The following is a 12479-nucleotide window of genomic DNA, read 5'->3' as shown; positions in this document are numbered from 1 at the left end:
TTTGTGTCTTATTTTCCTTTACATAATAATCACTAAGTCAATTAATGATGTTGGCGGAGTCTTGCTTTGGGTGAACTCTGTTTGCTGGGATGCAAATAATGACGATGTCATTTGCCATCTGGATGAATTTGCCCAGTACAGTGAGCCGCAGTTTCAAAGTGTTCACAGGGGAAGATATTCGCATTAACTAGCTTTCCCCCGATCATATTTTTCCAAGAAAAAAATGTGTCATCAAGAAATATTTTTGGGGGGATTCCAACCAGTCTTCTAACCTCTCTTTTCTACAAGTTTATCTCCCTTTAATAATTTAAAGTTTGAAAGTTTCCAAAAAGTGTAGAACGAGGAAACGTAAGGCGCTAGACTGCACCATTTATTTATTTCACTTTCACGCGAGTGTTCTTTACCCACCACGCTGATCTGGCTGTTTTACATTTATCTTCCATGCAAACATAATCTTCAAGAATTCTCTTTTGAAAGCGCGGTTTGTACAAGTGTATATAAAAGGATTTACAGTAGAGCTTAGAAACAAGAGGAGAACAGCGAGTAATTGAACTTCTCTAGAAATGACTACAAGAGAAAAACGCTCCGTGACGAGAATCGCCCAAAATGGTACCCAGCATATAAAGATACTTGCAACGACAAAAAACAGAGTTTTGCTCATCTTGATTTCATTAAGTGTAATCCTCGCTCGACTTATTGAATTCTGAAGATAAGGGGTGATCATCAAGTGGTGTTCATGGACTTTTTGAAATAACTTAAAATAACTATAAGATGATATAACAAGTGGAACAAAGAAGTAGAAGACTCCCAATGCAATGTAGTGAAGAAGTTTTCTGATTTCAGATAGGTGTCCTATTATGCACGTTGCATATCCGGGAGTAAAGACAAATTTTTGCCAGCCTGTCAGTCTCGCCAGGACGATGTAGGAAAACAGCAGCAGCCATACCAAAGACAAATAAAGTTTAGAACGTCTAGGGGAAAAGAGCCGGTTATATTGGTTTGTCTTCACAATCCTAACGTAGCGGTTGAGAGCTGTAAGACTAATGGTTGCCGGCGAAACATAAGTGACAAAAATATCCACAAAAGCCTCAATTTGACAAAGCACGTAACCAAAGATCCATTCACCAACAACGAGTGTTACTGAAGTGAGCGGCATTTCTACAGCGGCGCAAGATAAATCACTGACTGCCAAGGCAATGATATAGAGGTTTGTTGTTGTTCGAAGCCGTCTGTTTCTATAGACTGCAATTATGACCATAGTGTTGCCAACAAAACTCACTACAGTTAGCAAAATACAAAGAGATGACTCCAATATAACTTGTGATAAGCTTCGATACTCAAGAGCGAGCGAGGAAATGTTCATGGTCTTTCCAATAAAGAAGAGAGGGTTGAAATGTTAAATGTAAGGATTACACGGAATCAGAAAATTGCTTGTGAGAAAAATTAATTGTTTCCGATTCCTATTCTTAAACAACTGCTTACTCCAATAAATAGGATGAAAAGAAATAATTTCCTCCCTTTTTATCGTGACCGCACCAATAATAATTGCGGAAGACAGACAGCCGGGCGCCACAAAACATGACTTTGTATTGTTCCAAATAATTGAGCATCCTTCCTCGAGCCTCTCAAGATACATTAGCAATGAACTTTTTGCACCAAAACTAAATAGTATGTGCAAAGAAATATCAATTTCACCCCCAGCTCTGTCGTTTATCACTGACGTATTGGTTGAAAAAAAAAAAAAAATGTGATAATATCGGTCTGGTTGCAAATAAGGTCTGCTGCACTTAGGTAGAATATAAATATTGCCTCTTTAATAAATGAGTTAGAACTTTTTGTTTCCTTTATTTCAAGTTTCCTATAAGCCTTCCAAACTTTCTCTAGCGTTAATCATCAAACCGTTCGCATGAAAAATGAATATTGTGTCTAGACGTCTCGATTTCTAGTTCAACTTAATCGACTGCTTATCGCGAGAATTGTTGTTCCCCACTGAAAAGCATTTTGTAGCTTGTTTGCTACAGCGTCAGAATCGCAATATTTTCATGTGGTCTTTAATATGAACCAATTATCAGTATTCGTCTTTTCTTACAAAACTACAAACCACAGACCAATTTTCAATAAACACAGTAAAATCGGTACAAATTTTAAATGAGCGGAATGAGTTGGAAATGCAATCATAAGAAAACTAAAGGTAATTTAAAAAGTACATGGTCGTGTTTCGCTATACACAGCGAATGACGAACTGTTTAAAGCTGAACAATAAAAGTAATTAGAAGCAAAATATATACAACAACAATCAAGCGAAAGAAAGAAAAAACCAATGAAAAACAAAACCAAAGAAACAAGCTAACTGATATTTTTTTTCGATGCAGCGAAATACATTGTTAAAATGGTACAAACAAAGAAGAAGAACAATACCTAAAGATAAGTCAGAAAAAGTCTGTCTCTGTAAATTATATTGTTGATGAACAAAAGCCCAGACACTTTTCGAGGCTTTCGAAATTTAGAAAATGATCTGTCAGGAAGTAAAATAATGCAAATAATAAAGACGAACGAAATTTACATATTGCACTTTATCTGTTTGTTTCCAACGGCCGTTTGTCAAAGAAACTAACGAAAGTCTGTGAGTGAATTGATAACAGCAAGTGGAAACAATTTTACACACTTGTCGAAATTTCTCTTCTTTAATTAAGTTATAAGCTTCTGTCGTTTTCAGTGTGTGTTAGAGTATTGCACAAGAAACATCTGTCACAGAAAAAAAAAATTACAACAGACAAGTTTTTCAGATGGCGCTAGCCTAGTCCCTAATTTCCCTTTCTACCGAAATGAAGCGCAGAAAAGTCCTGAAAATCCACTTGAAATTATTATCGTTGTCATGCAGAATCTAGGATGAAGCACTACAGAAAAGAAACAAAAACTCGACGAGAAAAAAATCATTATTCATTCGTTCATCTGAAGGGATGATTTTATGTCAATGGCTTCCCACCTGGGATCAATTGGCGTATAAATTTGACTTGGACAAACTATGTTGGGACAAACAAACTGAATTGAAAGCTGACATTTAGCATCCTTGATAACAGCTAGAACAATGCAAACGCCGTCCAACTCCCCCCCCCCCCCGCCCCTCCCCCTTCCACCCCCACTCTTTTCATTGGTTAACAAACTCTTACTTGGCCATACCCACCCACCCACTCAACCACCTTTGTGCGGAGGTGGTATCACTCACCCACATACATGTATACACGTTGCTCTTGTGACTTCTGAAGTGGCCGTTCAGGCAAACACGTCCACCACCCACTTGGTCTAAAGGGCCGTGAACGAAACACTCACGCACAAGTTCCTTTAGCCCCAAAATTTCCGTGCGATGGCCGTACCACGCTTTCTCGCATGTACGTTCATATGAACGCAAAAATCTGATAAAACGACAACACCAGTATTCTCTATAGGGGAAACATAAATATCGGTTGATTTTTAAATAAGTTTAAGACATCACAAATGAGAGCGGTGGATGATGAACTATTAAGCAAAAAAAATAACACCAGGCCAACCTTGAAGTGAGCTGCGAAAAGAATACTTAACACAGGTATATTAAAGTGCAACTTCCTGCTCAAGATTTCTGAGGTTCGAAAATATGCAATCGCGGAAAAGGCGGATGTGTTTTGGATATGACCCGATACACCGCTAAGAAGGATGCCACGCTGGTGATACTCTCGAGATATCTATTTTTTTTTTTTCATGGAACTATCACAGTTTAGTCAGCGTGTATGACAGGCAAAGACTATAAGACCACCATCGACGGTGATAATGACAATAACAGTCAGTTACAAACAATAGTAACGGCGATAACTTTCTGAGGGGAGTCGCCGGGGTTACTTCGCGCATAAGCAATAATTTGTTGTGCTTTTAAGTGATAATCACGACCTTCACCAGCAGCACCACCGCCACCTCCACCACCACCACCCCCACTACCATCACCATCATCATAATGATCATCATCGTTATTATTATTATTATTATTATTATTATTATTACTATTATCATTATTATTATTATTATTATTATTATTATTATTATTATTATTATTAAGGGCGAGGAACATCTTAGGGAATAGAAAATAAGTGTGCGTCATTTTCATCAAAATTGAGCCACACTAAAGGCGCAATAATCTAATATCAAACAAAATATAATGAAAACACGATCACGATAATTTTGCGACGCATTGTCAATGTATTAAATCAGATACACTGTATCTTGAAGCTTCCAATATACATAACAATCCGTTAAGTAGAGAAAATGGCCAACACCTAAGATGTTGTGTGTTTTAATTTGCTGTTGTTTTCGTTTTCTTTTTATCCTTACGTATTTACACTATGTGACACTCCTCCGTATCAAAATTAGTTACAATTTGCGCTATTTTAAGTCACAATATCACAAATACTAGGATCAATCAATATGAAAATATACCTCTAAATGCTATTAAAACCGAAAGTTGCTAACTTTATTTTTGCGTCAAGTAAATATTTTTTCCCAGTGTTGTTCTCCTCTTTCACTGTCAAATTTTCTCTAGTTGCTAAAGTTCTGCGGGATCAAGCGTACTAATAAAAATAAAGGACGACCGTTAAGTCTATAGATAGCTTGCTTGCCACTTCTTTGGTTTCCGTAATAACTGTTTGAAGATACTTTTAAAACAATTTGTGATCAGACGGTGTGTTCAGCGTGAACCTTATTTTCACCATGTTTTACTCTCGGCATAGCCCTTAGAATCTCCCTTGAGAAAGGTCTTTGCAAAGCTCCGTATATTATAGGATGAAGTACAGGGACGGAAATCCAGAAAAAAGTAGAGGCAAGATGTATCTGACGTGGAAGCGTTATGGAAAATGACAAAATCCTGATGACTACAGTCGGAAACCAGAAGAGAAGAACTGCAGTCGTAAGGTAAAGTAAAACTCGATTTGTTTTTCTTTTCTCTGCAAAAATTCTCAGCAAAATTTCTCTTCCTTCTTGGACGTGTCCAGAAGCGTGTACGGACACGTTAATACGCCTTTTGATTTTGCACCATGTCAGCAGTGACAAAACAGTCAAAGCTTTACATAATGCCAGTGTGATTACCGCGAAAGACGTGCCTAGGCTATAGTCTCCTTTGTTGAGGGCCAAGGAACATAGCGCCGCGTCAGGATAAAATCGATAAGTGGAGGCCCCAGCCGCTTCGAAACATATCGGTATTATTATCACTATGACCCAGATCACCATGATCATGCCATACGCACGGTCGACCGAAAACCATTTGTTGTAAAGGGGCAACCGGGTTATCTGAAATAAATGACTACTAACCGCAAGTATTAGTGTCAATAAATATATCCATGTTAACGCGAGGAATGTGAATCCTTGGATGTCACACAAAGTCTTTCCAAACTGCCACTTGCCTGTTATCAAGGAAGCAGATGTGAACGGCATGATGAAGGAGGCAATGAATCCGTTTGCGGCGGACAAGGCGAGGATAAAAGTGTTTGTAGTCGTGTGGAATCTTGGCTTGATGTAGATAACACAACAAATGAGTAAATTACCAAACAGTGCAACGAAATTGATTAACAATATTAGTCCTCCTTCAACGGCCGTGGTAAATTTGCTTCTTGAACCTAACGCCAAGGCTCCATCCGATAGGTCTGCCATCTTAATCAGAAAACTTGTTTCCCTGCTGAAGGTAAATAAAAAATGATGCTTTTGTGAACTGAGAAGATATTTATAGCGGTGCATATATTGGTCCACTCTTAAACACATGACAAAAAACTCCCTTTTTGTCTGATGAATATCCGTGTACTCGACACGCCCGTCCAGTATGTCAGAATCCACATTTGCCCTTTCCGTTTCCCTTTCTAAAAAGTTACAAAGTTTGCACGTAGCAAATATCTATTTTCCCTAAAGGATAATTGCGTCGGTGACTCCAGATATTAACCTTATAACCTTCTCGTGCATTAAAGTGAGTTTGAAGGGCATTATAATAATTAAAGGCATCTTTAATAATGATCTCTTGGATACTCTTGCGTAACACGGAATTGACGCAGAAGGAAGGCAATTGACCAACCCAGAAAACAGCAGAACTCTGCTCCTATAATATCGCTTTTTGAATGCTAATAACTCCAAGCTACCCGGTATTTTGACGTCTCCTATTTTTTATTCTTTCTAATCAATACAAAGAAAATATTAAAGAAACCTGTGTACTCATTGGAAGAATTTCTTCAACGTATTCCAACATTAAACAATTACAGAGCAGTGAGGCGCGCCTTGTGGTAAGTGAGATGGATTCATTAAAACCACTGGATAACTAAGAATTTTGATATAAAACTTAAGTATTCGACCAAATTGTTTCCGTGTGGTGAATATGGATTGAAATCATGAAAGTGTATGGAGACAAGGGAAAAACTCGAACCTCATTCATGCCCTATAGGGTTAATGTGTTCGGTATATCTTCAAGCATTCATCAGCCATCTGTGTATAGCGTAAACCATAATTATGCTAATTTCTTGAACGACTCCAACAAGATACAATATCAAGAGTAAATTATTTATCAAAGAACCTTTTTGTTCAAATCATCAGTCAATTGAAAGCAAAAGTGAGATACTTGACATGTATTGTGTGCCCGATCCAGTCCGATAACTGACTGAGAGAGTTGACGTAATTAAGTCTGTTTTGTGCAATTTTATGATAGTCGGCAGAAAATAAGTATTTTGAAATTTTGGTAAGTGAAAAACGTTCATGGATTTTTTTTGCTGAACTTTATGAGTTCTGCGGAAGATCCGTTTGCAAACTGTTTCTTTTGTTTTTTTCAGGGACTGGGAAAATCGTTGGAAAAAATGAAAATCAAGCCAAGTCATTTAAATTTATTATCATTTTTATTCCTTTGTCGCTGATGATGCAGTAAGGGTATATTTACTTTGTAAAACAGTGTCGTTTCGTGCACAGCTCTCTCGACCGTCTTTCCTTGACTGGTTCTGTAGGGTAATGAGCGCATACTATTTTTATGCGCGTACACTGTTTAGCATCGATCTTGCATGCTTTTACCTCAGTCCTAAAGAATCTTCGCGGTCCTTTCGTATTAATTCCTGCCTGCCAGTCTTAAATAAATATACTGTAGCAGTCTATTTACCTTTTAAAGCTTTCTTATCCCGCATAGTGCTTATACGTTGATTTTTCTCAATTGACAGGCTAAGCCAACCGGCTTTATAATCTGTTCGCCTTATGATTGTCTAATGTGCCACACTAATATCACGCCCAATTCCTAGGAAATAATTAAAGTAAAGCAATTCCTTTGTCGGTAAATATCACTGAGCTGGCGAGTATTGAAGAAAACCAATTCTCCCGCCATCCCGTATTTTAATGATTTTTTTAAAGATTATTTCGAAAAAACCTATTTAGTAATTGATCTGAAGGAAATACTGCTACTAAAATCTTCTGCCATCTTAAAACTGCTGGCGTCACTGGAACTATTAATAGTTTGAGTGCATCGAAATTATAAAAGCTATTTGAAGAGCTTAACGTGCAGGTAACACCTTGAAGGTCGGGCATTAATCATAACCGACAACTCAACAGACCTGAGACTAGCTTTCCATAATTTATACAAGTTAATTTTCTATCTGCCGAAGATCAGACCATGTAACTCATTTCAACCCGTCAAAGAGTATTTACGTTTTTTCAATTTTCTCTTCTTAAACTTCTTGATGTTTTTTAAAGCCCCCTTCTCACCCATCCGCTCTTCAATCTTAGACATGCGTTGCATGAGACAAAAATAGTCATCATGAAGATCACAATGTCGATTTATATTAATTTAGTCCGTTTATTTAGGAAAAGAAAAATACACCTTGAAAGACGATTGGATTAAGGACAGAACAGGAACCTCTTTAATTTCGCACTGTAAAATGTGTATAACCCCCTAAGCTCACAGACAATAGGCGTTTCGGTGTAGTTCAATGCAATCCAATTAGTTCCAGGTTGACAATTTTTCGGTAAACATAATTATTTCCTAAATGCTTTAAATTTCATTGCATGTTCGACGCTCCTTTATTTAATCAAGCTGAAAAGGTGGATAGCGCCATAAGTTTCAAAAAGATCACTTCATGAAACAGGACGACACTGTGAAGGAGACGTTTTCCTTACAAAGGATAATGACTACACCCTATCGTATCAGTGTAAAAGATAATGACTGCAACATATCGTATCAATTAAGTGTGAGACCAAACACAAACTAGAGTAGAAACTACAATTATATGGATACCAGCTATGCCATTAAGAGTTTATAGGGAGGTGCGGGTATTTTTTAATACAGGACATATCACATATTTCACTGTTCATTTCTTTTGTCTAATTCTCTATGTCTTGTTTCCACTCTATTTCATTTATTTTCTGTTCATTTTCTTTTTATTATTTCCTTATTGTTACTGCAAGGCAAAATGGATTTTCTCAGATTATTTTTTGTCCCTTTGCCTTCCAACTGTTTGAACACGCTGGATTAGCAAATTAAACAAATTTGACATCGTTTCATGAAAGATATTAAGGGACAGACCATTAGAAAAGTTATGGGGTGGGGGGAGGGGACCTTTTGAGCCGCAGGAATTTTTTTCCGCTATCAGATTCCATGTATTAATTGTTTTTAAGCCATGGCATGAATATTTTTCAGGATTAATTGGCGTGCATGAATTTTTTTTCATTTAATTTTCCCTTGCGCGAGTTTTTTTTTTTACTTCACCTCCCCCCCCCCCCCCCCCCCCCCCACCGGACACGCGACATAATTCCGTTTACTTTACCCACTGGTTTTTGCTTTACTGTAGGTTCTAGTCACTCTCTTGAGCCAAAATAGCCCCTTTACTGCTGAATTCGCTTTTTAGCTTTTCAGTGTGTGTCTTTTGAATAATAAGCCTTGTGACAAATATGCTGTTATCATTTGCTGCCATTGGTCGCGGCTTTGACCAATCGCTGATAAGGACTGCTCATACATACACTACGAAGCAGCTTCACGGGATAAAGGGTAGGATGGCCCGAAAGAACCCCACATCCTCACTGACACTGCGGGTATTCTCCTTCCCACGCAGAGCTTGTCGCTTCGATTGGTCGCTCGTCCGTTAGAAATTGAGCAAGTGGCTCTGGGAACGATAATGCATTACGGGCAAGTGAAGGCTGAGGCTGTTAGCCTGTGCACTTACAGATTCTTTCATTTTCCATAAACTAAGCTAAGCCTTGCTTTCTTAATTAGCAAGCCCTATTCGCCCCTCTCAAAAGCTGCCATTATTTATGTGGTATGCAGCCATGGCAGTAGACTATTATGTTGGCCCTTGAAGCACCCCCTTGGGGTACCCCAGTTGTGATTACCAACTCTGAACTTACCAAAGACAACTGCCTTTAATATTAATGTGTATTATTTGGACAGGCTAAACACGGTCTATAAACGAGGACCTTATTCCTTTGAGCTAATTTGTAAATTCCCTATTACATTTTCTTTACTATATTGTGTTGTCCTTTGAACTTCATGTCAAAGTCGAAAATATATCCATCTATTTTGTTCGTTTTGTAATGTTTTCAGACACACAAAAGGAGTAATTCACGTGGATTTGTAATTTTAAGCGGGTACAGTAAGGTTTTGTTAAAAAGGATACGGTGTTACACAACCGGTTATCAAAAATCATTAGTGCGGCGGGAAAATTGACATTAGCTGTCAAACTCAGCCAATGGAGTTGTTTCTTAATGATAGCAAGCGCCGATTTGCTTAAATGGTTTAAGCAGCCGGCATTGTTCTTTCCCAATCAAATGACATATTTATCAGCAGCTGTACGTACATGTTTCCTTGTTTTCCTGAAGACCGATCTTTGAAGAATCTATGCGCATGCTATGGTGCTTAGTTTTCCTACAATTGCCATCTAGGCTCTAGCACATGTGCCAAAAGAGCATCACAATTTAAATCGTAAAACAATACGATTTTTGTTGCCTATGCTTCGATCTGAAAATAACTGCGATTTTTAATTAATCAAAACCATTTTATTTCTTTCAAATTAGACAAACTGTGCAGCAATACTGCAATTAACACATCGAGTACTGATTGCGTCACACGTCTTCAGTTATTTATCGTCAACTGTCTTGAGATTATTTCCTTTTCCTATAACTGGAATTCGAAATGGATGAAGAAAACTTGAAAAGGCTTCAATACGAACTAGAAAATAGAGGCATGGTGACCATAGTACTTGAATCAAGTTTGATGTTGCTTATTATTATGATATCGTTTATTGGAAACTCTCTAATCATTTGCGTGGTCTTCCAAAACCCAAGGCTCCATACCGTCACAAACATTTTCTTGGTTAGTCTAGCAATTGCGGATATACTAACTTCCTTGCTAGTTATGCCTATTTCAGCGTCTATTTTCATCCAGGGAAAATGGATTTTCAGTGAAGGTGTATGCATTTTTTTAAGGTGTGTTAGTCCTTTGCCTTGTGTGGATCTCACTGCATTTGGTAACCTTAATGGCTATCAATCGATACTATTGTGTTCGTAGACCTAGGATATACCGAAAATGGTTTACCAAAAGATTCACATTAGGAATGACTGCAGCTGTAAGCACTCTTCCTTTCGTTCTTGCCCTTTCACCTTATTTGGGTGGGTTGGTAACCTACATCTTCAGACCGGGAAAGGCTGCCTGCTTTATGACATTTGATCCGAACCGAAAATTGGGTAAAATAGCTTATACTATTTTCTTGTTGCTTATTTACACAGTTTTACCCATGACACTCATCGCGTTGTGTTATTATAAAGTTTTTCGTACGGTAAAGCAACATGTCATTGCAACGAAAAACACGATTCGTTCACGTTCCCGCCATCAGAATGGCGATCTAAGTTCTGAAGAACTACGAACGACTAAACTTCTACTGGGACTTGTTTTTGCTTTTGTTATCAGCTGGACTCCAGTAATTGCGGTGGATTTCCTGAATGCAATCATGGGAACAGGAAGCCTGCCTCGCGGGGCGTACGTTACGTACTCTGTGTTTGCGTTTGGAAGCAGTTGCATAAATCCAATTGTTTGCCTAACTCTCAACAGCAAAATTCGCCGTAAAGCTATAAATGTTGTTTTCTTTAAGAGACTTCGGAGACTGGGAACTAATGAGGAACCAACAAAAGAAACAATGCCCGAGCTTACTATTATAAGGATAAAGAGGAGGGAAAAAGACGATCATGAACTTGGAATGGGAGATGGGAATCTCGGACAATATGTACATTTACCACAGCATTTAAACCATGGCAACACCTTTTGACAAAAAAGATATTAAATTAAAAACAACGATTTCTTTGTTACACAAATATTGCTTCGTGAAAGGTCATTGAAACTAACTTTCAGATTTACAATGAACGACTAGTTGATGATTGGTCACGTGTTGGTCTTTGCAGCGGAAATATTACATGATAATGATGATAATGGTGACGTTGTCGATGATAATGATGACTAAGGACAGACAGAATTTGTTAATTTTAGGGATAATTTCAGAATTCCCAGAAATGATGAGCCAGGCTAGATTTTAGTATTTCAGGACTGAAGTCAAAGTACAGAAGTGTATCTATCTGATTTAAAAAAACTGAACTAAGGCTGACTGAAATTTGATGAAGAAGAAGAACTGGTTAAATACTGATGGTGTTGCCGAATATGATAGACCCCTCTTAATGAAGAAGAATTGGAAAGTTGTGGGATTTGATGCTCCAGAATATAATTTTAACTGATCTGGAACCGAATTTGAAACGGTGGTACCGAATTTGATTCCACAAAATTAATTTATTACTACGTCGTTCTCACCGAATTTGATGCAACAGTACTAAACATAGAACGATTGCAATAAACTTATATTTCACAATTTAGCACAACATAACAAAATCATTTTTGGCGGGGATTACACGCCATATGTAGACGAATATTTCACTGTTTTTTTGAACAACCACAGCGTAAAATCATCAAAGAATGGTCGAAGTTTACATACTTATAACTCGGCATTCCGTCCAAGTGTTGCATGCCGTTAAACGAGGAAACGAAACGAAACAAAACGCTTCATTAACTTGAAATGTCATCAATGTCATCCCATTTCTCCATTTTCGTAAGAATTTTTATTGGTTTCTCGTATCTCTCTGTTAAGACCTTGTCAAGTGCTTATGACAGAGACTTAGTCAGCTCCTTAATTTAAGTTAAAAGCCGTGTAAATTCAACAACACATGCAATTAAACAGTTCATTGTCCCATGTTCAAAAATTAATAAAGATATCAATACAACAATTATTTTTTGAAAATTAATCATTTCCATTCATCTTCACTTAAAGTGTTTACAGCTAACAAATTATCGGCAAAATTCATAAAGAAACGCATTCCAAAATGATCGCATTGAAGTCAGAGATTAATTATGTTTTGGGGGTTCATTCAGTTATAAATGAAAACATATGTCGCACTAATGTACCCAGTGCTAT

The 12479-nt window shown here is 37.6% G+C and overlaps 1 protein-coding gene and 1 pseudogene across 1 annotated transcript; one reads left to right on the top strand and one right to left on the bottom strand.

Moving 5' to 3' along the window:
* Positions 1 to 29: 29 nt before the first annotated feature.
* Positions 30 to 1651, bottom strand: LOC140946509 (melatonin receptor type 1A-like). Its single transcript, XM_073395637.1, has one exon. It carries the CDS (start codon positions 1361 to 1363, stop codon positions 401 to 403), a length of 963 nt encoding a protein of 320 aa, XP_073251738.1. The 5' UTR covers positions 1364 to 1651; the 3' UTR covers positions 30 to 400.
* Positions 1652 to 10159: 8508 nt separating this feature from the next.
* Positions 10160 to 11288, top strand: LOC140945535 (adenosine receptor A2b-like; annotated as a pseudogene).
* The last annotated feature ends 1191 nt before the right edge of the window (positions 11289 to 12479 follow it).

The sequence above is a fragment of the Porites lutea genome, chromosome 8 (genome assembly GCF_958299795.1).
Source record: "Porites lutea chromosome 8, jaPorLute2.1, whole genome shotgun sequence".
Lineage (NCBI taxonomy): Eukaryota > Metazoa > Cnidaria > Anthozoa > Scleractinia > Poritidae > Porites > Porites lutea.
This window is presented reverse-complemented; position numbering and strand designations above follow the sequence as displayed.

What these genes read in the sequence shown, in the direction of transcription:
- LOC140946509 (XM_073395637.1), bottom strand. Translation starts at nt 1,363, where the DNA reads ATGAACATTTCCTCGCTCGCTCTTGAGTATCGAAGCTTATCACAAGTT.